Source organism: Aythya marila, assembly GCF_965140915.1.
Source record: "Aythya marila genome assembly, chromosome: 3".
Taxonomy (NCBI): Eukaryota; Metazoa; Chordata; class Aves; order Anseriformes; family Anatidae; genus Aythya; species Aythya marila.
The window spans coordinates 80171343-80199149 of NC_139044.1; the positions used below are offsets into that span (position 1 = coordinate 80171343).

The following is a 27807-nucleotide window of genomic DNA, read 5'->3' on the forward strand; positions in this document are numbered from 1 at the left end:
TTACCCTTCTCCAAATACTTTAAGTAGCCCTCTTATTGAGCAAACTACGCCTGCAAGGCTGCAAAGGAAACCCAAAATAAAAACAGAGATATCTGCGCATTTCTCAGAGAAGGATAGTTTTTTCCATTTAAGTTTTAAGTGGAAGAGAGAAGGAAGAAGAAAAGTCATAGCAGCACCTGTTATACTGCCTGTTAAACCCATCAGCAGGGCAAAATGTGGTATGAACATGGACATCAGCAGAGTTAACAGGAGAAATGAGCCTCTTAGACCCAGAGCAAACAGTGGAGAACTGTAATTGGAATAGTTGCCTCTAGAAATACAAGCATACACAATTTCTGTGGCTGCAAAAAAGGGCAAAGGGTAAGAAAGAAGAGCCTTGGTTAAAAGACACAAATTCACTAGGGTTTGAAGAAACGATGGCAGGTTGTCAGTAATAACTTCCTTTGTCTCCTCACCCCAGGTTAAGAATGCAGTCAGGGCAAAGGTTGTTTTCAAGACACAAGCAAAAAAATGAGTCCAATTCAGCATGCACCTAAATTCCCCTGGTTTTTTCATGTTACCTTCAAGTGTGGGAAGAAATATTTGTGAAGTGTAACTGAAAATGATCACCCCTATAGAAATCAAGAAGTCCTCAAACTCAATTGAGAGTTTGAATTTTGCCCAGGACCACTGATGTATTTGTGTGAGACAGTAAGTCATCACTACAAAGAGAATAATGAAATGAACCAAAGAGCAAAGCTGGCTGAGTTTGGAAACAATTTTGAGAGTCTTGATAAATACACAAGGCAGCAATGTAATAAATGCAATTACAGACCAAGTTTTCTCAGTCATTGGTACATATGGAAAACTGTGTAACAGCAAGTTCCCACTAACAACCAGATACAAAATACATGTCATGATCAGTTCCATAACTTGGATCACATTGACAACTATACCACCTAAGTTTGGAGATAGCTTTCTACAGCACGCATTTGCAATGTCTTCATATGTGTCCCTCACTCTTATGAGCTGCCCGTCTTCATTTTCTTCATACAGGCAAGTGATTAGAATTTTGCCTGTATAACAGCATAACGCTGCAGCCAAGACAATAAGAAACAGGCCACTGTATCCACTGTGGAGAATAGCATACGGCAATCCTAGGACGAAAATTCCCTGAAGAGGAAAAAGAGAAAGAAAAGATAACACAACATCCCTGAGGCAAAATGTTTACTAGAATTCACACTCCCAAGCCTGCCCTCCATTGAGTTTTGCTTTCACTGAACTGCAAGGTGGAAGTACTGCTACATTCAGCTAAGTAAGCAACCATCATGGGAAATGTGTTCATTTATGATAAATTAAATTATTAGCAAAAATAACTGTTCTTATTGACACACATGTAATGATAAGCTAGGAAAAAGAGTGGGTGAATGACAGAGTCACGTCCTTAGTTAATAAGTAATGCTGATGTGATTAGAAGCACATTTTAGAAGGTTCAGGGGCACTTACTCAGTCAACATGCATATAATGAAATAGGTTCAATAACAGTAAAATTAAGCAGCTATACCATCATCATTTCCACAACTTTCATTTAAAATAAAAATAACGCTGTAGATAGATCCAGTAAGGACAATTCTCTTCAGTGTAAAAATTGTTAACACACCTCTGGAAAAAAAAAAAAAAAAAGCATTAAAGTGACATCAGAGTTTGCTTGTGTTTCCTTTGTGGCTTCTGTATGCCTCATGCAGCCCATGCTCTAGTTCAGTCCACTACTAAAGCAATTCTCAAAGCTGAGATTTTAGAACATGCAAACTTATTTAGCTGTTTAAAATGTGTGAAACATGTAGACATGCGTTAAACAGTTTCTGAAAGGAACAGAATTATATTATTTTATCTAGTAAAAATGTGGCACTTTACTTTCAGAGAACAGTGTGTGTATTTCTTTGTCTTTTTTATCTATATTTTGTCTCTTCTTTCTCTGTATTTAAGGACAAATTGCACTTTTATGTGGTTTAATTTCTAACAGCACAGACCCAACAAAACCCTTGAACTATAGCTATTCATAAAAAGATCTAGTTTACAAAAGAAGCTTTTGTGGCATTTCTCTTTTTTTTTTTTTTTCAAAGCTGAAACTAAGCAATGCACATTAGTCATAGTGGTTAGGAGGTTTTTTTGTTCTTGATGACTGAAGAAAGGTAGGAAGGAAACGAAGTATAGTTAACTAGTTCTACAGAAATTTTTACTTCAGTGTTTCTTACAGCAATGATTATACGATGAAATAAGAGCATTCATTCTCATTCATGACCACCACTTTAGCCTGATAGGACTTGATTTGGACCAACCCATTTAATTTTATTTCTGAGCAAACCTGAGCAACTCCATTCTGCCCTGCTAAACCTGTGAACCCCCAACAGAAAGAGGCCTCCTTTGTACATCCTGTAAGCCATCAAAATGGCCACTTGGTGGCTCACAAACCAGTCGGATCTTCTTGGCGTGCTAAATTTCATTTCAGTATTACCCAGTGGAATTCATTGCTACCCTCTGTTTTAAATGAAATCCTTGCTACCATGTACTAACCACCAGTAGCTTTCTGAATGTCACTTGTTACTGGGTTACTGTTCTAAACTGCCAGTCATGGCTCTTTTCATAGTGAATTGGAATCCCTCCAAAGGAGGGTGACATGCATCAATCTCATTGATGGGACAAATCCTGTCCTTTGGACATATACCTCTAGGAAGAGGAGGAGGTCTGTTGCGTACAGTTACACTGTACAGTTACACTGGCTCAGAGACTTGCATTTTGATCCCCATGAAAAATGGTGGACTCTCATTCTCCTTGAGGGGATTGACACATTTCTCCTCTCTCACTACCCGAGCGAATAGTGTCACTGATTGCTTTCAGAAGTCAAGGCAGAAAAGGTGAGTTTAACTGTCTAAATGTTGATTTCTGACTTTTTCAGCCACAATCTTTGACACGAGACCACGTGGAGACAAGTGTTTCAGGCATGTTTCTGTCTTTGGTGTTTTCTATCAACTGACTCAGACTCTGTAGCCAGCATGTTACTGCCTGTGAAGGCAACCTAGGAGCCCAGCTTTTATGCAATATGTCAAGAAGGTGGATGCCTGCCTCAGCTTCACAAGGTTTATACTTTGCACCCCACTTCTACATGGTACAAGCATTCGCAGGCCCGTTCCTATACAGAAGACTCTAAAGAGGGACAATTTTTCAAACACTGAATAATCATCAAAGTGTATTCTCCTTTTCTTCCAGCTATGAGACAGCACTCCTTTTCAGCCCTACTGTGAGCCTGTATCATCAGCCAGAGAGGAAAAATTGAATCAGAGAATTACTTTTTCTATTAAGTCCTTAAGTGTCCATCATATGAACCAGAGGCATTGCCAATCTCACCAGGCTTCACTCTAGATACAAATATCTTCAGCATTCACCTGAATTAGATCTAGAAGTATCATATTAAAAGCACATCAGTACATCTCGATTAAAAGGTCTACGCCTTTGTGCACTGTAACACAGGTACTTCAGTTATTACTGATATAACAATACAGTTATTGACTAGATATCTTTTTTTGGTCTTTTTTAAGACTTCATATATATCAGTGTCTTTTGCATAAGTCACAGGTGCCATCTTTTGTATATGAACTTCACTGAAATATTCAAAATTTTACCATCTAATAATCTACTCTGCCATCTAATAATCTACTTTCTTAAAAAGACTAGATATCTGTCTGTATCTGGACTGCAGGTAGCACATGTGTAACAGTAACTTTTGTTACCATGCCATTTTTAATCATGGCTTTCACTGACTGTCAAGTTAGATCGTTGCCTAAAGTACAGAACGTGTTTCCTTTCCTATGAAAACTATCTGTGGAAAAGAAATTTACAAAACAGATTGAGTTTACAAGAATCATAAATAAACCAAGTCTGTGAAAAAGTCAGGAAGATAAAAGCCACAGTCATCTTCCATATTAACATAAGAACAATGATGTTTTCTCAGTTTCTTGCAACTTGTAGCAAGCTTATCTCATTTGTTCCACACTCACAGCATCATTATTTTGCCCCTTCACCGGCATTTGGGAGTTCAAAGAGTATCTGCTGACCTGAAGGGTGACTGTATAATTAAAATGCAGGTAAGTGTCAGCACAGGCTTTACCCACACAAAGACTTTTCCCCTGCTGAATTTAGTCCATTAACGTTTATATGACTAGCCTCAAACTAAACCAAAGCATAAGTCTTTTAGAGACTTTATCACATTTGACAGCATTTACAGTCCTCCCCACAGGTGTCTGCTTTGCCTAGTTTAATTGTTAGTTTAATCAGAGCATAACATAATTCTAACCTCTTAACATCGCTTTGCTGTTTGTTTATATCAAATTTTCATTTGGTACCTAACACACACCACAGGATGAAAAAGTTTTTTGTTTTTTTTTTTTTGTTTTTTTTTTTTTCAACTTTTGAATTCAGATCTTATTAAACAAATCCAGTCTTGTGCTATATACATTCTTCTTAAAATTACATAACAGTGATTGCCAATTTCAAGTCACATACAATGAGCTTAGAATTTCTACACTGAACGTTTTTACAGAAACTAAATTTTCCTTCCAGGAAAATCATGTCTTCAACATGAATTTCACAGAATCAATTGCTGGTGAGATCTGTATAAGGGACTTACTATTTCTGTGTCCTTCAGCTTTCAGTTAATAAAGGAAAGCAAACATTGTGGACATAACTGGTTTTGCTGTTTTTTTGGATGCAGAGCCTGGTTAGTAGAGAGAAATGTGAGAACTCTGAACATGCCAATATACTAAGTATGTATGAGGTGAAATGACACATTGCTTACCATGTCTTGTCAGTAATATTTTTTCAATTAAAAAAAAAAAAAAAGTTAAAAAAGGTTAAAAAAAAAAGTAACAACAACAACAACAACAAAAGGGTAAAGTTTATTGTATTAGCACATTGTTATATTTCTGCAGTATAGCCAGAAAATGTTAGTGGTGGCAATGAGAGCTGAAAGAATGAAAGACTTTTTTTTCAGACTTCCAAACCCATTTTGGATTTGATCTTCTGTTCTTACTTTTCCAAAAGCAATACTTTCTGTTAGGGCCATTTCCTGCATGTCAACAAGTGTAAATAGTTTCAAAGAAAAAGATACCTTTAATGAGCACATATTTTGCTGTCACTGTAATAAAACAGCACAGGCACTGGGCTACGTTCTCTGATTTAAAGTTGTTTGGCAGCCTTCAAGTATTGCTTGAAGTGACTTATCTGTCGAAAATTCCTCCTCCATAGAGAAATTCTTTCATGGTGTAGTGTTGCTGAAGGTGGCTTTTCTGCACCTCTCACGAAGAGTGATTGTACAGAGAATGGGGACAGAGTGTGTCAGCATTTCACTGATTCTCTGCCACTGGAATTACACAGGTAATTCCTAAGCCATCTGCCAGTCCTTGTTTGGTCCAGTCTGTTCCCAGCACTTGTTCATATTGACTCTTCCAATCCCATCTTCTTGTGTCCAAATTATGGCACAGAGAGCCTTAGCTGTGAGGCCTCAATTAAAAATGAGCAGCAAAGGGAACATTTTCTTAAATTGCCTCTCAGAGCTTAGTTTTAGTGTTTTGTATGGGAAGTGTACCTCCTTGAGTGGTTTTATTTTCAAAAATAAATTCTAGTACAAGAGTAAATTCTAGTACAAAGCCAAATATGTTAACTCTAATTATGCTCTTTTAAGATGATATGTTTATAAAATAGAATAGCTCAGAAAAAAAGTTGTTCATATAGTTAGAGTGGAGTAGAGGGCACAAGCTTACCCAGTGGGGTGAGCCTTCCTTGGCCCTTGTCTTCTAAGGCATTTATAAGACTTTGATATTTTCACCCTAAACTGAGCATGGAAGTGGAGTGGCTAGTGGTGTGCATTGCCAATTAGTGAACACGTGTGCCTGGATGGAGGTCCCCACCAAACATCCAGAGTAGACTTAGCCATAGGTATCTCAGTCTAGAAAGAAGAAAGGACTGGGGGATGAACTGATGATCAGCCTTTGAAGAAATGGCAAGGACAGGAGTGGAAAGGGCATGCAAGGAAAGGTCAGACGTGGCTAGAAGCTATTAGCCTTGTAAGAATATCCCCAAGAGGAAGCACCAGAAATTATTGATCCACCAACAATAAAAAAACAAGCATGTCAGGATTTCCAAATTACATCTGCACATTAAAATATTTCTGCATTTGTTGATAGGTTGATTGCAATATTTGAACTACATGGTAGTGTTTTCCCCACCACAAAGACTGGCTGCTCATTTAAAAAGCCCAGATATGGATTTGCATAGAATGCAAAAAGTGGGTCATTTACCATTCTGACCTTTCAACACTAGTTCATCTCAGGGCAAGCACCTCCCCAGAGAATAATACGTGTTTAGAAAAATGTATAAATGAGCACAGTTAAGAAACCTGAAAAAATATCAACATTTTTTGATGTTCAATTTTAAGACATTTTTAATCTCAAGTGAAAGCTTCATTTTAAAGGCTGTTCTGACCAGAAATACGACACTTTTTTTTTTTTTTTTTTTTAAAAAAAAAGGCAGATTGAAAGGTAATTAAAAAGTAATGAAGATTGAATTGTGGCCAGAGTTAAGACATGCCAAAAGACAATTGAATAAAATGGAATACAAAGTGATGCTACAAAGAAAGAGAGAAAAAGATTTCACCTTAAGATTTAATCAGATGGAAAAAAATAAATTAAGAAATGAAGACAAATTTAACTGAAAACAATTCAGTTAGTACAGCTCTGCTATATGCAGAACACATGCTAATATGCCAGACTGCTGAATTAGCTCTGATTGCCTTTCTCACCATCTGCAGTTACTCCACTGGAACAGTTCATTTAAGCCTAACTATATTCTCAACTATGTATTTGATTCCCTGCATGAATTTGGCACAGAAACTACACAGGAAATCCTCCTTCGCATATCTTCTTGGAAGAGCAAAGAGATAAATTCAGGAAGCATTCATTTTCATCTAAAATAAATTATTTTCCAGAACTGATCCAAACCTGTGTTGCTGTGGTCTTTATATGAACATAAAACTTTAATAACTCTAAATTCAAAAATAGCAAATCCCTTAATCTCATGTTATGATAATAGAGTTACTTGCTTGCAGATGTCCATGGTCTTTTTTCTGTCTGAGCCACCACTGTGATCAATGGTGATTTTGTATTTAATTCCAGATCACTGTTGACTACATTGACTAATTCTGGACCACATACCAATTAGATTCTACTAGACAACCTTCTAACCCTACTGGAAATTCATGAAGAACCAAGGTGCAGAACGGTTGAGGTTGGAAGGGACCCCTGGAGGTAACCCGTTCCAACCCTGTGCTCAAGCAGGGGCACCTACAACAGGTTTCCCAGCACCATGTTCAGGCAGCTTTTGAGTATCTCCAAGGTAGGAGACTCCACAGTCTCTCTGGGCAACATGTGCCAGACAATAAATCTACATTGACAGTTACTTTTTTTAGGATCTGTCACTTAGGCTGTTGTTAATCTATTTAAGATGTATTTTATAGCTGCACTAATTGTTAAATCAGAATGTTGTGTATTAATGTGTCAAAATTCCTTTTGAAAGTCTAAATATATTATTTATATTTCACTGCCTATGTTACAACAAAAATTATATGAAGTGTACTTAATAAAGACTGTAAAGACTTTTTCTTCAAACCCATAGTGATTGACACTAACTATATTCCTAGCTTTTTATTCTGTATCAATTAAAACCCGCATTAACAACTACATTATTTTGCTCAGAATTGTTGATAGGTTTAACTAGGTAAAATTTCTCTGGCTTTTAAAATAGTATTATGATTTCCATTGTCTTCTGAGAATTCCAAATATAATAACAATTACATATTATCAGACCAGATGAATCTTTAGCTAAGTCTCCCAAACACAAACTTACTGGGCATTCTGCTTTCAAAATATTAATAAGATGACATTTTAACATCCATTTTAAATACTAGCCATAGTTTTCTAGTAGTTAGTTGTCCCTGTCTAAGCTGGTCATCAAAGCTTCCTCTATAAATCGTACAAAAAAATAGGCACCTCAACTTATAACTCATCTATCTTAAGATAGATGGTTAGCAAAGATGAAATTAATTTCCTGCCTGAGATGCCTATTTCTCCTGCTGGGCAACAAATGGACTGTGGACAAATAGCTTAGAAACTCCGAGTTAACTTCTGAATGTCTCATGTGGAATAGCATGATGCCCATCCTGAAAATTTTCAAAATGGCCCACTATTATCCTGTGCTATGAGTACACCCTCCTGATTCCCTCCAAATAGAGACTAGGGCCAGTTGCATTTTTTTGAGAGTTCTGAACTCAGAACTCGCAGAAATTAGGTTTTCCCTCTGCATATTTAGGAACATAGAAAAAAGAAAATCATATCTAGGATATAGAAATTTGGTGTAGCAGAATTTAGTGTGAGATCAGTGAGGAAGAGAAAGGTGATCTTATAATACCAAATTATAATCACAGAATCACGGAATTTCTAGGTTGGAAGAGACCTCAAGATCATCGAGTCCAACCTCTGACCTAACGCTAGCAGTCCCCACTAAACCATATCCCTAAGCTCTACATCTAAACGTCTTTTGAAGACTTCCAGGGATGGTGACTCCACCACTTCCCTGGGCAGCCTGTTCCAATGCCTAACAACCCTTTCAGTAAAGAAGTTCTTCCTAACATCTAACCTAAAACTCCCCTGGCGCAACTTTAGCCCATTCCCCCTCGTCCTGTCACCAGGCACGTGGGAGAACAGACCAACCCCCACCTCGCTACAACCTCCCTTGAGGTACCTATAGAGAGCGATAAGGTCGCCCCTGAGCCTCCTCTTCTCCAGGCTGAACAAGCCCAGCTCCCTCAGCCGCTCCTCGTAGGACTTGTTCTCCAGACCCCTCACCAGCTTTGTCGCCCTTCTCTGGACCCGCTCAAGCACCTCCATGTCCTTCTTGTAGCGAGGGGCCCAAAACTGAACACAGTACTCGAGGTGCGGCCTCACCAGAGCTGAGTACAGGGGGACGATCACCTCCCTAGCCCTGCTGGCCACACTGTTTCTGATACAAGCCAGGATGCCGTTGGCCTTCTTGGCCACCTGAGCACACTGCTGGCTCATATTCAGCCGACTATCCACCATCACTCCCAGGTCCTTCTCTGCCTGGCAGCTCTCCAACCATTCCTCTCCCAGCCTGTAGCTCTGCTTGGGGTTATTGCGCCCCAGGTGCAGGACCCGGCACTTGGCCTTGTTGAACTTCAGGCAGTTGACCTCAGCCCATCGGTGCAGCCTATCCAGATCCTCCTGCAGAGCTTTCCTACCCTCAAGCAGATCGACACACGCACCTAACTTGGTGTCATCTGCAAACTTACTGAGAATGTACTCGATGCCCTCGTCCAGATCATCGATGAAGATATTAAAGAGGATCGGCCCCAGCACCGAGCCCTGGGGGACGCCACTAGTGACTGGCCTCCAACTGGACTTGACTCCATTTACCACGACTCTGGGCCCGGCTATCCAGCCAGTTTCTAACCCAACGAAGCGTGCGCCAGTCCAAGCCAAGAGCAGCCAGTTTCTTGAGGAGAATGCTGTGGGAGACGGTGTCAAAAGCCTTGCTGAAGTCAAGGTAGACCGCATCCACAGCCTTTCCCTCATCCACCCAGCGCGTCACTTTGTCATAGAAGGAGATCAGGTTCGTCAAGCAGGATCTGCCTTTCATAAACCCATGCTGACTGGGCCTGATCGCCTGCTTGCCCTGCAAGTGCCGCGTGATGACTCTCAGGAGGATCTGCTCCATGAGCTTCCCTGGCACTGAGGTCAAACTGACAGGCCTGTAGTTTCCCGGGTCTGCCCTCCGGCCCTTCTTGTAGTTGGGCGTCACATTTGCTAGCCGCCAGTCAACTGGGACCTCCCCCGATCGCCAGGACTGTTGATAAATGATGGACAGTGGCTTGGCCAGCTCCTCTGCCAGTTCTCTCAGTACCCTTGGGTGGATCCCATCTGGCCCCATCGACTTGTGCACATCTAAGTGCCGTAGCAGGTCACCAACCAGTTCTTCATGGATAAAGATTTGTTATATTACAAATTAGATATTATATAGATATTATAAGAAATGATATATCACCGAGGCAATTGGCTCTGGGGCAGACACGTCTGCGAGATTATGGCAGGCAGGGCTTTTTTTCAGCATCGAGGCCATTCGAGGCAGCCAATGCTGCTGCCAGGGCCCAGCAGCCCTCACGAGGGAGGCTGACAAGACGCGGGAGAAGCCAGCAGCGCCCCCTCCCTGGCCGTACAAGGTGGGCAAATAGGGCTGGGCGCCTCAATCAGGGTGCCTCAGTCCAGGTGGGGAGTGGCAGTGCACACAGGCAGGGCAAGTGGGGAGGGTCCCTCACTGCTCTACACCAACTGTCTTTGTAACCTGCTTGTAACCACGCTGCTTGTAACCTGCTCGTGAAGAGCCCGAGCATGGTATCCACCAGGCAGAAAACCATGGCCTCTGCCTCTCCTGCAGACTCTCCAGCCACAGTTACTGATATGGCTACCCAGACAGAGGTCTCAGGGAAACACACTGCCGTCCAGGTCTTGGGCTGCAGGGTGTGCCTGAGTTTTCTGTCGGTGTCCGACAGCAGCAGCGGTAGGTGTGCCCAGATTGAAAAATTACTTAGCCTGGTGGTGGAGCTTTGGGAGGAGGTGAGCAGGCTGAGGAGCATCAGGGGGTCAGAGAGGGAAATTGGTGGAAGCATACTCTACCCTCCTTGAGACAGACTCATGAGCCTGCCACAACACAAGTAACAAAGGTTCCTCTATCCCGCCAGGCAGCAGCTACACAGAAGACTAAAGTTCCTCCACCCTGCCAGGCTGTAGGAGGGGACATAGGCCAAGCGAGGGAATGGTAGCAGGTTTCTGCTTGGGGTGGTAGGCGAGCCCTCTCCCTGCCCACCTCACCTACCCGACTATGTCTGCATAACAGGTATGAGGTTCCAGAACATGACAGTCAAAACAATGATGTAGATGAAAGCCCGTCCCAGTTGGAGGGGTTGGCTAAGGCAAGGCAACCTACCCCCATGCATTGCTACATCTTCTGTCAAGAAAGAAAGAACAGTTAACGTCATGGGGGACTCCCTTCTGACAGGGACAGAGGGCCCAATATGCCGTCCAGACCCAACCCACAGGGAATTCTGCTGCCCCCCTGGGGCTCAGGTAAGAGACATTGCTAGGAAAGTCACTCACCTTGTACAGACCTCTGACTACTACCGTCTGCTGGTTTTTCAGGCTGGTAATGATGAAGTAACAAGGAGAAGTCCAAGAGTGATCAAAAGGGACTTTAGGGCTTTTAGGGCCAACTGCATCTTGGGGTGCATCAAACACGGCATTGCTAGTCAGTCAAGAGAAGTGATTGTCCCACTCTACCCTGCACTGGTGCGACATCACCTTGAGTACTGTGTGCAGTTCTGGGCATCACAGTACAAGAAGGATGTGAAACTGTTGGAGAGTTTCCAGAGGAGGACTGCTAAGATGGTGAAGGACCTAGAGGGGAAGACATATGAGGAGTGGCTGAGGTCACTTGGCTTGTTCAGCCTGGAAAAGAGGAGGCTGAAGGGAGACCTCATCGTGGTCTAGAGCTTCCTCACGAGGGGGAGTGGAGGGGCAGGCGCTGATCTATTCTCTTTAGTGACCAGTGATAGGACATGTGGGAATGGTGTCAAGCTGAAACAGGGGAGGTTCAGGCTGGATATCAGGAAGAGGTTCTTCACTGAGAAGGTTGTCATGCACCGGAACAGGCTTCCCAGAGACGTAGTCACTGCAGCAAGACTGTCAGAGTTTTAGAAACGGAGTGTGCACTTATATAGTCTAATATGGTTTATACCTACTGCCTTCTTGTTCATTCCCTTGACACTTACCTATAGGTCAGTTTTTCTCTCTCTTCATTTAGTTAAAATCACTTTGCACTTAAAGTTAAGATGCACTATGCAGATAACACATACCAACACAAGAACAAAGTTCTGCTCTTTCTTCTGGTGTTTTTACACAAACATACACAGTCACGTAAAGATTCACACTTCTATTAATACTTAATTCATACCACTACTAGTATTTATGTTTCAAATTTTTATACTAAACCTATCTTTTTTTTTTTTTTTTTTTTTTTCCTAAGTATTTCCTATATATTTTTTTAATTCCTAAGAATTATTTTCTTATTGACCTGCTCCTTAGGGGATACATTTTTTCCCCCCTAGCACCTTTGGGTTACTGAATCTCTTTTCTATACTTCATAATTTATAATTTACAATGATTACTCTCACCTTTCTTTTCTCCCTTTTGTTATATATGTGTATATTTTAAATTTTAATTGATACATTCACTTCACAACTGAAGTAGGAGGGGTTTAAACGCATAGGCGTGCTATTTCTTAATTGTGAGATGTGACTTCTGGACATCTCATAAATTCTTGTTAAACAACTTTCAAATTACTTTCGCAATTTACTGTCTGTATTTTTTCTTTCTAATCAATTATCTCTCATAATTTTCTCCAGGTTTTTAAAATTCACTCCTTTGAAGTACCGAGTATATATATATTATTGCCCTCTGTTTTCCTATAATGAATGTAATTAGATCCACTGATCTGTTCATCTATATTCAAGGTAATGAGGCTCAAAATAGAATTACCTTATGTTAGGTTCAATATCTTTTGTGTTAGATGATTATCATCTATCATTTTTAGAAACTTTAATGATGTTTTACTACATACTACACACAATCTCCAGCACAGGCCTTTAAAACCGAAGACACTAAGAACAATACAATTTGTCTTTTTAGACAATAGCTGTAACACAGATAATCATCTCTCTAAAGCAGAGTGCCACCCTTGCTTCTTTTACCATTTTTTGGTAAGCATATTTTATCTAATTATTTAAAAATTCCAGTCACATAAATGTATTTGCAATATCAATTATATCCTATTTCTCCTCACCGGTAAGAATTTCCAGTTTCTAGCTGTTTACCCAGACTCCTGGCATGGGTCTACAGACACCAGGAAAATAACTCATCTGCTTTCCCTGTCACTTCATCATTTGTTCATAGCTTGGCTGAGTTAGAATTCAAAAATGCTATGAGTTGTTCTGTGGAAAACTTCAAATATTGTCCATGGCTTGTATGACCTTAGCAGCTGATCCATCTCCTTTAATATCAGTGAAAAGTCGTCTTTTATCTTCAGGGATGGTTGAATTAGACCCTAGCAATCTTGTTTTTCCTGATTTTTCTTATTCTTTCTCTCTGCTGATGCCAGTCTGCTTTAGCTGCAGGGAGGAAAGTGACTAAGGTGTTTATTTTGTGATTAATGCCTGCAATCACCTTATACACTGAGAGAAACTTCAGAAGTGCTGGTCTGTCAATCCTTCAGGTCCCATAAACAGATGCTAAGACAGATAAACTGCTCAGGAGATGCTGTGATAAGATATGCAGGTAAGGAAGTTGCAATGTTTTTGTCTATTTGACTGACAGAAAAACCACTGATTTTGTTCTCCTGTTAGTGGCCAGATTAGTCTTAAGAATCTCCTAAAGATTAGGAAAGGGAATAGAGGAAAATAAACGTCTCAACAAATAAAAGATTTGATGCTATTGAGTGTGACAGCTGATCCCATTGGCTTTGCTATTGCTTTAAATATTTGTTCTAAAACTGAAATAATATGCTTGATGCTTAATTCTGTTTTGACGGAAAATGTTACTTTGCATAAATTCATAGCTGTCTGCAAGAATGCACTGAATCACACAAAGTAAATCTCCCAAGCAAATTACCTTTTAAGAAAATATATTATTTCCCTTGGTCTCAAAGGAGAAAGCAGGCTTTGGTAAAAGAATGAGGACTTTTATTATGTATTATCAAGAGGAGAGGAAAAAGATGAAAAAATTAAGGTAGTCAAAACTAAGGCAAACTACTTTGAAAGTTAGTAGTGGTGAGCAGTGCAGACTCACTGGCTGCTGACCTATTTCTCCCATCATAAGTCATCACTGACTCTCAGGTTTCCATCTGAAGGAAGGCAGGTACTCCAAACATCCAGTACAGCAACATGAGAGTGGAGCTCCTTGAATATGTGGTTGAAAGAGCTGGAGGGCAAGCAGAGATGGGATTGTGGAAGACTGGAAGCAAAGCAAAGCAGTGGGGAGACGAATAACTTTGAGTGTGCACTTACATAATGAAAAGAAGAGTTAGAGTGCATATAAAGTTCAAACTCAGGCTCTGAGAAAGCATTTGGCTTGTTAGGAGTTTTTCTTGAATGCTGCCTGTATGGGATAAGCAACAGTTCTTGTTACTTTTAAAAAGCAAGGATGCAGAGAACAAATCTTATGCACCTCTGAGAGGTGAAAAAGAAGGCAGTTTATGTCTTCTGAAAGGTGGCATAGGATTTACTGTGACTGCATGCAGAGTAAAAGGTGACTGTATCCTCCCCTGGCTAACATTATCCTGTTTTTTCTTCTGCACAGACCCAACCACCAATTTTAGGTGGACTTTTACGCAAGCTATGATGACTCCCAGAGCTCAGCATATAAAGGGGAAATTTGTCACTGCCTGGAGAGAATGCAGTTAATAGTTGGGTGAAAAACGCAAATAGTGGTATACTATTATTTTTGGTGTCTGTGAAGCAGTAAACTGATATGGAGAACCGTAGCATATTCTTTTTGAATACATGAGAAAAGATACTGCCTTACAACTGGGCTGTGTGTAGACAACAAATCACTGATGCTTTTCCTCTCTTAACCTCAGTTAACTTCAGTGGCACCCTGAGGCTTCTGTCTTTAGGATAAAAAAAAACAGCAATGGATTTTACTGCTGAAGTTTCATCATGAGCAGAAACAGATAAAGTTGATACCGCAAATAAATTCCTATAGTGGAGGTTTCTCTATCCTGTAATGGCTTGAAAGATCATATCATTCCTAAAATTCAACAAAGGTGAATATTTTGATGAATTTTGAGTAGATTAAAAAAAAAAAAAAAAAAAAAAAAAAAATCTTCTAATTTGTACAGTTTATAATAAAGAGAAAAACTAAAAATCAGAAATGTGACTGACTTTTCTGGCATCCTCTGAGTATTCAGTATAAAAGTTAATTTATTTTTGTTCTTTTCCCCTAACTAAATTTCTTTTCTTGTATGCAAATATTTAGACAAAATACCAATTTATTTTCAAGGTGAGATTCATGGATTTTAGGTGAAAACTCGGTGCCTGACTGAAGTTACTAAAGTGACTACTGTTTTTTACTGTCTTTACCAAAGGAAACGGTTGTTTCTTAACATCTATGAATCTGATTTATCTCACCCAACTTTTTCTGTCTAAAACAGACATTCAATGAATGAATACACACAGTAACAGAAAAAGAAAAACAAACAAACAAACAAACAAACAAAAATACATGACAAATCTACCTTCTTTTGTTGCATGTTTAATTAGGAATGGGATTCCTAACTTCACCTACATAAATACAGGAAAAAAATACAACTAATCTGCTAGCTCTGGAGAGGATGGATAGAAATAAGCATCACCAAAGAGCTATTTATTCCAACAGTGTAGGATCCTTAAAACTTATTTTAGGATATTTGAAGCACCACCAGAGGTGTCTATCTTTCAACATCATCTATAGAGTAAGATGGGTTCCACTGTGAAGGCCATGAGACTTTGAGGTGCCTGGAAAGAGCAAAAGAAGAACTGGATAGCCTGGGAACATGACTGCACCAGGGGAGCCAGGAACAGGGGGAAGAAGTTGTCTTTAGGCAACCTGAGGAATATTGCAATATAAGGTCGTGAACCACACGAGGTAGCCACAAGGGGTAAGAGAATATGATAGGCAAGAAGCTGTGCGGAAAAAATGACTGGATATGAGAAATACGTAGCTGTAGGCGTAAGACAGGAATCAGTAGAAGGCTAGAGGGAAAGTATGAATTATGCAGACAATTATCCATTCTGATTAGGAAAGGAAACTTTCAGGGGTAGAATGGCAGCTCCTCACAATTTAGGAAATAGCAAAGAGTCTCTGAAATCCAATCCAAGCAGCAGAGGGAAGCCTACAGTTTTGTGCAGGTATTTTATTTTTAACTTGAGATGACAACAATGAAAAGTACAAAAGCAAAAGCACTGAGAGCAGCTGGCTTCCCAGCAAAAGTGAAAAAAGTCAGCAGGCAAGCAAAAGCAACAAGAACAGAAGTGGAGAACTCATTTTAAACTCCAGATCCCAATTAAAGCTCAGAAGATTTTTAAGTCCCTTAAGGGAAGGTGGCTGGGGATATGACATTTGGAGTTGAAGACATGATGCAGAAAAAGAGTCAAGAGAACTGCTTTAAAATGTGGTGAGATAGAATAGACCTCAGTGTCAACTCCTAAATATGATACAAACAGCTAAATGAGGGAACTAACAGTCATTATATATGTATGAAAGATAAAACTCTTGCATCGTATAATTCTTGTACCCATAGCTGCAATTCTTTAAGCTTCCATGAGACTATTCATTATTTCTGAAATACCTGGGTTTATTTTGAAATAATCAAGCTAGAATTATTTTTAAAACTGAAAACAACAACAAAAATATGTCTGTTTATGAGGGAGGAACTAGCCTGAATCAATACATTTCTTGAGGGGAAAGCTAAGCAATGAAAAATAACTATCATGAATGGAAATACCCATGTACAGTAGCTGAAGCTACTGTTGCTAGTGATATCATAAAGCAACCAAAAATGTTTGCTCTAGGGACCTACAAAACATAATCTGTTGGTGCTGTTATTTGTCTCAATTCAAGAGATGGACTGAGAGAAAATGAAACAGATAGCAGAGTATGTGTGTATAAGCTGAAGTGAATGTTTCCTCACTTTGACTCACATGTTTACATTTTTGAGAAGTAAATACTAATTTATTTATTTTTTTGGTTAGCTATTTAGTGAAGACAGTATTTTACATATGGCAAAACTAGTGCCACTGGCCAAGAATACAGAGAAACATTTCCATCCAAGAAACATGGTGTGTGTGGGGAGAACAGGGAGAATAGATGTAAATGGAAGTCAATATCTTTTACTTAGCTTTAGGGGCAAAATGTTTTATACAGCTAACAATGCTAAAACTAGAGTACAATATATCATCTTTTGTACCATGTGTAATCAGTATTTAGGGCTTTTTATTTTCTCAAATAGCTCCATTAGCTCATTCAGACTGAGCTTGTACAATTTCAGCGAATCTCCTGCTGTCAAGAATTATACACACTGAGGTAAACTGTAGATTACCCATCTATGGATTGTGTGGAAGACGCTTTGCATTTTGGAATGTCAACTATAATAGCATTACTATTTCTGATTCTGTTAGTACATTAAAATAATATCATAGTAATTCAGATGTCCTTTAATTTTAGCATTAAATTCTCATATACTATAGATGTTGAGATTGTCTTAACCTTTATACTTTGATGAACCCTAAAGCTCACCCTTTCCTTATATAAAAAAATGAACAATCTGCTGAAAATTTGCTAATCAAAATGAAGGAAGTTTATCTAAAACAGGAAAGGACTTATATCTGGCAAAATATTTGACCTTTTGCCACCTATCACAATATTCTTGCGGTCTTAGGAGAAACGCTATCTGGGGAGGAGTTACGTGTAAATGCTCTTCATTAAAGCAAATAAATATTCTGAGGTTGCGCATCTCATAGGTTCAAGAAGTCAGATAGTAAGAAGATCTTTAAGAAAAATATTTTCCATCAGTGATAGGTGGGCAATGACATGTGCTAGAGCCTGTAAAAAGGCACAAGTGCGTGTGAATTAAAAAGGGAGATATTATGCCATCTGTTTGCCTTCATATGGTAAAAAAATACACTCAGGGATTGATAAGGTCAAAAAGCATGGTAGGTTGATTTGATTTTAATGTAGAGAGAAAGTACCTCAGCTATTCCCTTCGCCTGAGGGAGACAGAGATCCTTCTGAAACAAATCTTGGTGTGCTGGGTTCTTCTGTGGAATAAAGTGATCATTGCTTTCAAACAGCTGACAGTTACTTGATTTTGTTTGGTAACAATTACTATTTCAAAAGGAATAATTTTCATAACACTAATATTCATTTATCTATATTATCATGGTTCTGTCATTCTCTTGCTTGACCATCTGCGTTTTTAAGATGGAATACTGTGGTGGTTTTACTTGGGTGGGCTGCTGAGCTCAACCACAGCCACTCTCTCACACCCTCTCCTCAAAGGGAAGAGGGAGAAAATATGATGCGAAGGGCTCCTGTCATAAGGACAGGGAGATCACTCAACAATTTTCATGCTGGGCAAAACAGACTCACAGTAGGGAGATAGTAAGATGTATTGCCTTTTACTGACAAGCTAGAGAAGTGAGAAACAAAGGAGAAATAAACAAACAAAAAAAGAAGCGCTGCCCCTGCTCCACATGGGGTCCCTCCCATGGATGCCGTCCTTCCTGAACTGAACCTGTGGGGGCTGCCCACAGGCAGCAGCTCTTCAGGAACTGCTCCCACACGGCTCCATACCATGGGGTCCATCCTCCCCCCAGGAGCAAACTGCTCCAGCATGGGTCCCCCATGGGTGGCAGCTTCCCCCAGACCCCCTGCTCCTGTGTGGGCTCCTCTCCACAGGCTGCAGCTCTGGTCTGGGGCCTGCTCCTGCAGGGGCTCTCCACGGGCCGCAGCCTCCTCCAGGCCACATCCACCTGCTCCACCGGGGGCTCCTCCATGGGCTGCAGCGTGGAGATCTGCTCCATGTGGGACCCATGGGCTGCAGGGGGACGGCTTGCTCCACCAGGGGCCTCTCCACAGGCCGAAGAGGAACTGCTGCTCTGGTACCTGGAGCAGAAAGTCCTCCTCCACCTCCTTCCGCACTGACCTTGGTGTCTGTAGGGCTGGTTCTCACTCCCCTCTCTCTCCCAGCTGCCCAAATAAAAAAAAATGCCCATCATTTTTTTATTCCCTTTCTTAAATATGCTCTTACAGAGGAGCAAACGACATCATGTATTGGCTCAGCTCTGTCCAGCAGCGGGGGCCTTTTTTAACAAGGGGCAGCTTCTGGATTCTTCTCGCAGAAGCCACCCCTAAAGCCCCCTGGTACCAAAACGTTGCCATGCAAACCCACTACAAACGCATATTTTAAAGGCAGGATATTTTAAAGTTAATTTTATCACATTAGTCTGCTGATTTATTTTGTATTCAGTCCCTACAATAGACCTCAACAGCAAGGAGAATCCATTCTATTTATTAAAAAAAAAAGGGGGTAGGGGATAGGAAATTGGATCAAATGCCAGACTGATTTATCATAGGCCACATTTAAACAATTATTATTTTGTGAAGAGTCTCTATAAAATAGAAGATGTTTTGGGACTTACTTTGGAAAATTTTTTCATTATTGGAACACCTGGAAGTCCTTGATCAGAATCCCACTGTGCAAGACACTGTGCAAACAGACTGCATAAAGATGGTCTTTTCTCCAAAGAATTTAAAATCTAAGGGTGAGATAACAGGAAACAAATGCAGACAAACAGTGAAGTCAAGGAAACTATGAGTCAATACCAGAAGCTGTGAGTCAAGACCATAAGTGGTAGTTTCACTACAACTTGTAACTGTGAAGTTTTCAGCAAAATGATATTTATATGCAGCTTCGAGGAGTGCAAATAAATATCTTCATATAGCTTCATAGGAATGCTTGTTTAAATATTTAAAAAATTGACAATGGCAATTTTAACTGGAAGAGCCGAAATCACAGTCAATAGATGCAGAAAGCTAAATAATAGATTGTTAAAGAAAAGATGTGTAAGCTTACGTTTGATTCAATGTTTGAAGATGTGCTTGCAAAGAGCTGTGAAGAGATAGTTGATACATGGAGTATGCTTTTCCTTATAAAAAAATAGATTTATGTAACATGTGTGTTTTTCTTCTTATCTCCCTATCACTGAAAGCAAAAGCTTTTTTAGGCTTTTTTAAGACTCCCAGAACAGGCTATCAGCTGGGTGGCTTAAAGATTTCCTAATGATGAAAGGAAAAAAAAAGAGGTCTGGGGGAAGACAGTGTTCAGGTTTCTGAAGTGCTTCTCACACATACCATTTATTCTACATATGTCATGGGAGAAATACACACCAACACAACTTTTTTGCAAATGTATGTAAATGTATATGTAAATCACACCTCTGACACTTGGCAGGCTGTCTGCTGAGCTCTAGCAACATCATTGCTAGTAGTTGGCCCTTGAAGACTGTCAAGGTTTACAGTCCTCAGGTGGAATTTTATTTCATTCATGTAACTGTACTTAAGCTGACTGAGATATAAAATAGTAGAAATAGTGATGTCCCTGCTAAAGGCGTCTGCTGGAAGGCTAAATTTGGCAGCATGCCAAAGCAAGTAGCAAATTCCAATTAAAACCTTGTGTTATTGTTGCCTGGAAAGCATGTCTGTAAGGACGTGCAGCAGTCAGATCAATGCACCAGCAAGACCAATGTGCTTTTCTACTTGTATTGGGTTTCTGTGTCCAGGTGTAGGTAGCACGTGGCCTCTGTTGGGAGGACAGTGCTGGACACAGCCAGCTCCAGCAGCCCCACAGTGGGGCACGGCCAAGCCCATTGGCTGCACGTGAGGCATCTCTGGAAAGTGTATTTTAGAAAGGGCCATAGAGAGGAAGAAGGAGGGTTCGTAGAGGAGTCTGGAGTGAACAAGTTAAGGTGAGCATGGAAAAGGGAGGAGGAAGAGTGTTTCTTTAATGTTTGTCTTTTTGTTTCTGAGTATAAGATGCAAGAATGAAACATCTATATATTAATTCGTATTAAAGTTAATTTTCCCCACGTTGATTCTGTTTTGCCCACAATGGTATCTGGAGAGTGATTTCCCTGGTTTTACCTTGAGACATGAACTTTCTCACTCCTGCTCTCTTTTCTCTCTGCTGCCCAGCTGAGGAGAAAGGAGGTGAGCAAGGAGCCGGGTGGGAGTTTTGCTGTTAGCCAAGGCTAACACATGCTGCTTTATGCTTACTTGCTAGGTCATTTGTCCTTTCATGTGAACACAATTTTAACTCTTACCAGCTCCCTTATGTAGGAGAATTATAGCCTCACACCTGTAACATAACTGTTCCAAAAGATCACTACTAGTAGATTTTGCAGGCAAAAATATTTTCAAACTTAGGTGAAATGTGAACAATCAACTAGTCTCTGCTTACTAGAAACATGCATTTGTCAATTCCATAAGATTTTCTTGACTAGACTGTAACAAGCTGAACGTAAAACCCAGGATAAGTATACTATGCATTGTATTAACTTAGCTACTACTTCTAAGAATGATTACCTGCAATACTGTGGCTCTGAAATTCAGACACTGAAACATATAGATTTCATAAATAGTAGCCAAGAAGAGCCTCATCTAATGTTGTTGGAAATGATAGACATTTGACATTGCTAAATATCAGGTGTCAAATAAATATCTTTTGTGTTTATATATAATTTGAAGTTTTGAACAGAATAATTCAGAATTCTTTAAGCCTGACAGTGCTTCTGGCTACTGTTACCAAAAGCTTGTAATGTTGGTTATATCACTAAAACTTGGGTGAAAATCAGCTAATGATATTAAAGGTATCAACTAAAAGCAAACATTTTTAAATACATCTGTTTTATACCCAGTGAAATCAGGATATTCACACTTAAGGCTGAGTTTGCATGTTAAATTTCAAGTGTATGTTGAGTACTATACTTTAGAATGTCTCCCTTTCGTCTAAAATATATGCCAATTTACTTAAAACATAAGTCATAAATTATAGATCACTGCAGATTAGTTATAGCCAAACTACCGAGGCTATTAGAGTCTTTTATGAATGGGGCAGAGGAAGGGTGAAAGAGAGACAGAAGGAGACCTCCTTTAACTCTCTTGCTACTCATCTATTAGGAAAGGAAATCTGGGGCCTGTGGTACAGGCAAGCATGATCTAAGGACTGCTTTAACTGGTAAAGATTTTTAATATGTCTTTTTGACATCTAGAAGACTGCAGGATTTGCAATACTTTGATTCATTACTTCTGTAAGCCATGTTTCTGCGATGCTTTAAGAGCTAGTATGGTGCTTTCTGAAACAAAGCTCCATATGTTGGGGATTGTATGTCCAGGGAATAATTTGTAGAGTAGTTATGTTATACCACAGCTCCTACTTGATGGCAAATCTGACACAAAGGGGCTATGGAAAACTGGCTTGCCACCCCTAACATTTCCATAATAGTTACAGTAGAATATGCTGTTGTAAATCCATTCAACACTCCCTCCATCTGTTCATGGCCCAGATGTGATGAACAACATAAAATGCAAAGCCTACAAAACCACAACTTAAATCCCATAAGAACAATACAAGTATTTCTTCCTGGAACAAGGAAAAGTTTTAGATTAGCCACCTCTATATGTTTAGGAGTCCTGGCTTCATAACATTTTCCAACATAACAGTTTCCAGCTGACCAAGGGAAAAGAAGGCTGATACAGAGCATTCTCTAATGAAATTTATCTGAGTGGCAGTTAGTTAAGTCAAAATCAGTCCACTGTACAGTGCTTATATGTCATCTAAGGAGACTTCTGTGAGGTAGATATAATTTCATTGCTGAAGTATAACATATTGTTGATAAAAAGCTTTTGTGGAAAAAAAGTAGGTTTGGGAATACAGAGAATATATATACAGTATGCAGTCTTCTCTGTGCTATCTGAATGTATGTACAAAACTAAAGAATTACACTAGAGTCTGAGCTGAATTTGAATATAATAAGTTATATGAAAAAAAGGTTGAATATAAAAGGTTATATGAAGTAGCGACATATGTCCACAATCTTATTCTGCCTTCTTTCCTTCTCCCCTTTCCCGCGCCCCCCCCCCCCCCCAAAAAAAAAAAAAAAGATCCAAAGAGGAAACCAGTGCATGGACATTAGTTAGAATCTTCTTCCCTAAACAAATCTTATAGCAGCTGCATTCTATGGTGGTGACAGTCTATCAAAGGAAAAACACATTTGAGTTTAGATGGCTCTCACCAGGTTCTAAGATTTTTTGGTTCTCCAGTTACAGCTATGTGAGTTTGTGGTTGCACATACATTAAAAACAAACAAACAAACAAACAAACAAATAAGATTGTCCAGTACTGCAGGTGCATTTTAGCTAAAACTGTACAAACTGCCATTTTTATGTACTACACATAGGCATACAGTCTTGAATTTTTGCTTTGTGCTGTCACTTTTTGACTAGCTCCATTTAGAAACTTGAATTACTTGCCATTCCTGGATTAGATATGAGCATCAGGCATCTCTCTAATTTTTTGGAACCATCCCTTGATATGAAATACAGCAGTTTGTTTCCATCAGACATCTATAATTTAGTTCAGAGTATAACTTTAGCTTCAATGTATAATTCAAGGAAGCTACTGCTCTGGGCACTAAACAGGATTGACCCTTGTTCCCAAGTCTAGAAAATAAATACTTAAGATCAAATACTGTAGTTAAGATCTAAGTGGTTATTTAGTTAAATGTGACTAAATTATTTAAGGTTGAGGATGAGAAGATTTGTATTGTGGTACATCTAATGACCTGATGGTGAAAACACTTAGCTTTCTAAATACATAAAGATGTACACATTTATATTTATATATATAAAATACTTAAACATACTCATTAAAGCTTAATGGGAAGTGTGTTTAGGCACATTTAAAGGATGTTTGCCTGTGTATCTTTGGGGACAGGTCTGTTAATCCTGCTTCTCAATGTCACTGTGTTTTCCACTTAAATGTATGGGAGTTGATGACAGTAAGCACTCTGAAGACTGAGTCTATATTAGGGAGATGAAGTCAGGTAACTGGGAGGAATCATCATAGAAAAATAAATACAACCAATTTGATATTCTCTACTGAATCGTATAAAGTCCCATAAAAAAAGATGAACCAAATTAGAACCCAATTTGGAAATGTATCTATAATGGCACACCTTAATGGAAATACAGATATACTTTTGTTTATGAAAACAGTGAATATTGAAGTGCTGAGTCTTTTCTAAAGTAATGTACAGTCCACAGAATATAAATATAATGAGCATATTTATGATCACTACTCTAATCATTAATTTATTATCACAACTTTAAATAACTATAAATAATATTAATTACATTATTGTTATTTTAGAAGCCCACACAGTAGACAAGAATCCAGCCATGTAATTCTGATCATGGAACAAGAAAATGGCCTCTGTCATAGGTATTTCCAATGTTTCTGTAATCTATCTCTGCAAGAGATGGCTACAGACAGAACTTGTGAAAAAGAAGTAAAGAGACAAAGATGTACAGCTTACAAGTCCATTATTTCAGCCTGCCAACAGCTGTTAACAAGTTTTTTAAAACAACATAACGAGAGAAAAAGAGCTCTAACATGGGTTTTGAATGAAGATAATGCAGTATCCTTGTACCTAGTGGTTCATGGCAACTTGCACAGCCATTTCTTTGAATAATTATGGTATGTTGCCCGTAAGTGATGGGAAAGAAAAAAGATTGCTTCATCCTGAGGATCTAAGCAAAAGGTACAGGGGAGTGAGACTGACAATCCAGAAACACGTTAAAACCAGATATAAAATATAAAATTAATTCTCTCTATTAGGTATTGGATTCATTGAATCAAATGACAGATTCGGTATGATTTGATAAAACATCATAATTCATTGAATGTCCAGGGGAGAATTGTGTACTTGTATTGCAGGTACAAATATATACTTGCATTACATTGTATTTTAAAGACTGTAGAAGCATCATGATACTGAAAGTACTCTGGAGCTGCCTCGTAAAGTGGCTGAGTTTTTTGCTCTGTTAATCTTGTTTGTGCTCCTGAGACCTAATAAGGCAAGATAGACTCACGATGGTGTGAATTACAGACATGATGGTATGAACTTTGGTTCTGCTGAGAAATGTTGTACCATTAGAATTTAACTGCCTTCTTCTTGCTACTGTTGTTTTGCTTATATATCCAGCACTACCATACAAGTTAGCACATTTTTTCAGCCTTTTACTGCTCTATAGAAACAAATACCACTTGCATCACTCTGACAGATGATGCTGTTCATTTTCCTTTTTGAATTAACTCAGCTTTATAGTCTCTGTCCTTACCCAGGTTAACTGGATACAGATTTTCATTTGCTTGTGCGACGTTGGAATATGAAGCATGTTTCCCTGGAAACTTTAAATGTCTGAAGCAATCATTTACATACACAATATTGTCATCAAAGCTGCACACTTTTTCAGTTGAAGTTAAAAACAAACAAACAAAAATCTCTACCTGTTTGTATGAAAATATTTGCATTTTAAGCACTCTGAGAAAACCCTTATATTTAATTTTGGAGACCAAAGACTTAATTGTTCTTATAACAAATCTGGAAATAATTTCACTTGTAGACTAATTGCATTCACTGAAATAACTGTTCAAAGCTTCAGAATTCTGCTTAAATATTTACCTCTAATTGCCATGCGAAACACTTCTGCCCTTTCCTCTGGGTAGAGCAAAAACAACTGTCACTTTAGCATAGATTTACTTCACCAGTCAAGAATGTTTGGATTGTTTTAATCATTCAGATAACTCTGACATTCTCTTCAAAGCTATTCACAGAAATTTCTTCTGTTATTTTTTACTGACAGATACCCATTCAATATTCTCTCCCTCTCTCCTGCCTTTCCCCTTTCCTTTCTCTGCTCTCTACCCTCTTTCCTAAGCCAAATGCCAAGGTATTGGGAAACAGGAAAAATGCATGCATGTGCACATATGTGCTTGCATATGCACACAGCTCCACAATGTGTCATTAGAACATTTTGACAGTGCTTTCAAGTTAACTGCAGTTCCAAGGCTTTGCCATCCTCAGTCTGCCTTAGAAGGAGAGCTCAGTATAGCAGCAGGCAACTGTTCAATGGCAATTTCTAAAATATTTGACCAACTGAGATTGAATAGCAGTATGCAAAGCTCAAAATGCTGGAAGTTTTAACTAGGATCATAGTTACTGATCTGACCAAATAACCTACCTCAAATTTATCTTGTTTTTAAATAGGCTTCTCTATCATATAAGTCTATCTTTGAACTGGAAGCTACAATATTAATGATTAATAGTAATTGTCTACATAAAGACATTCAGGAATTTTTAGGCACTTTGATGTATTACAGAGGCATTATTAATTTTGTTTTTCAGAAGGGAAAACAATAGGTGAGAGAGAATGTGACTCTCCAAAAGGTCATACAGTAAATATTGACAAAACTGACTTCCAGAATGAAATCTTGGCTTCGGTGTAATCAAAGGCAAAACTCACAGAGAAAATAATGGGCTCTCATCCCAGACTCCTGCCCTGACTAGATGCTACTGAGGGACACTGAAGTTAAAAATTGTTACTAGAATACAGTTTGAATAGTTTAGGACTTTTATTCACAGCTGAAGATTTTCTGAGTATGATACGCTACTGTGCCCTAGATGTTATGACATTGGCTCTCATATGGTGGTGCTCATGTTTGAAAATACATCAGGGTTAGAAATATGTCCTTTTTCTTTGCAGAGCTGAGGGATAAACTGGATACATAAACAAATGTTCATCAGCATTTGCACAGACTTGTGTGTCATGGGAAGGATTATTTTTCTATAATTAGAATACCATAAAAAGTGTTTAAGTAGCAGCTACCGGGACTAGATGTGTCTGTGGGTACTGATTTCTTCTTACCTTATCAGACACAAAGTTAGTCGTAATGATAGAATTATGTAAGAAAATGAATCATGAAAAGTGAGAAAAAGAATCTGAAACATTTAAAGCTAAATTTAAGGACTCAGAAAGATAGTTATATTCCACAGGAAATGCCAAGATAAAATCCTTTCAGTCTTTTCAACTCAAATATTTTCTTTAACATTAAAAAGTATTATTACACTTGCTGTGCTTCATGCTCCAATTCATATCTAGTAACTTACATATCAGTAATTTATATATCATTAAATGAGTCTGACGTCAGTCTGACTCTTACTGTCCCCTTTTTAGTAGATGTTTACCTTACATTTCTATCAAATGTCCCTGTCACTTAATTAAAACATACTTATTGAAGATAATTTCAGCACTTCTAAAACAGTTGTAATTGCCACCTTTTCATCTTCACCTAGTTTAAATAATTCTGAAACTTTAGTTGACATCTCTCTCTCTCTCTTTTTTTTTTTTTTTCTTTCTAACTGTATTTTTACAGAGTGTTAATCTTATGCAGAAAGGTTGAAATATTTTAGTAATACATTCATAGAAACCTTTTAGAATATTGCAGAGTGATGGTATGGTTAAGTAAAAGAAAGCAGGCTAAGTGATGACCAGTTTTTTAAATGATGGTTATAATGAGTGGGGTAGTAAGAGGTTACCTGAATGGCATTTGTTACATTCCATGCTGCTTCCCAGCTGGTGATCAGTCTGACCTGGGCATGTGACAGGGGAGTTGGGGACTCATATTCTGGATCCTGGTGGCAAACATCAAGCTCAAAGTTCAGGGGTCCATCTGATTCCTCTCTCTCTTCAATGTTCAGTTCATCTCTTCTGGCAAAATTCACATTCTCTTCAGTTTCTAGGCAACTGTCCCATCTTACCATTCCCCAAAAGAAATATGTTTTTTCCCTAAAGCAGTTGAAAAGAGATGAAAAAGTCTGCTTCAGGTGAGCCATCTTGAATACCAAATATTAAAATCTTTCTTTACTTGTCTTTATTTTTTTCAGCAGTTGTACAGTGTTAATCCTTCTGTTAGGTTATCATTGGTATTGTAGCTGCA

At 38.9% G+C, this 27807-nt stretch overlaps 1 protein-coding gene across 1 annotated transcript; it reads right to left on the reverse strand.

Annotated features, from left to right (window-relative positions):
• LOC309876180 (vesicular inhibitory amino acid transporter-like) lies at nucleotides 1-27631 on the reverse strand (the record flags this gene model as incomplete). The annotated part of the gene is made up of 2 exons (XM_082756179.1): nucleotides 1-1152; nucleotides 27407-27631. The coding sequence occupies 2 exons, from the start codon at nucleotides 27629-27631 to the stop codon at nucleotides 1-3; spliced, it is 1377 nt and encodes a 458-aa protein (XP_082612305.1).
• Nucleotides 27632-27807: the final 176 nt, after the last annotated feature.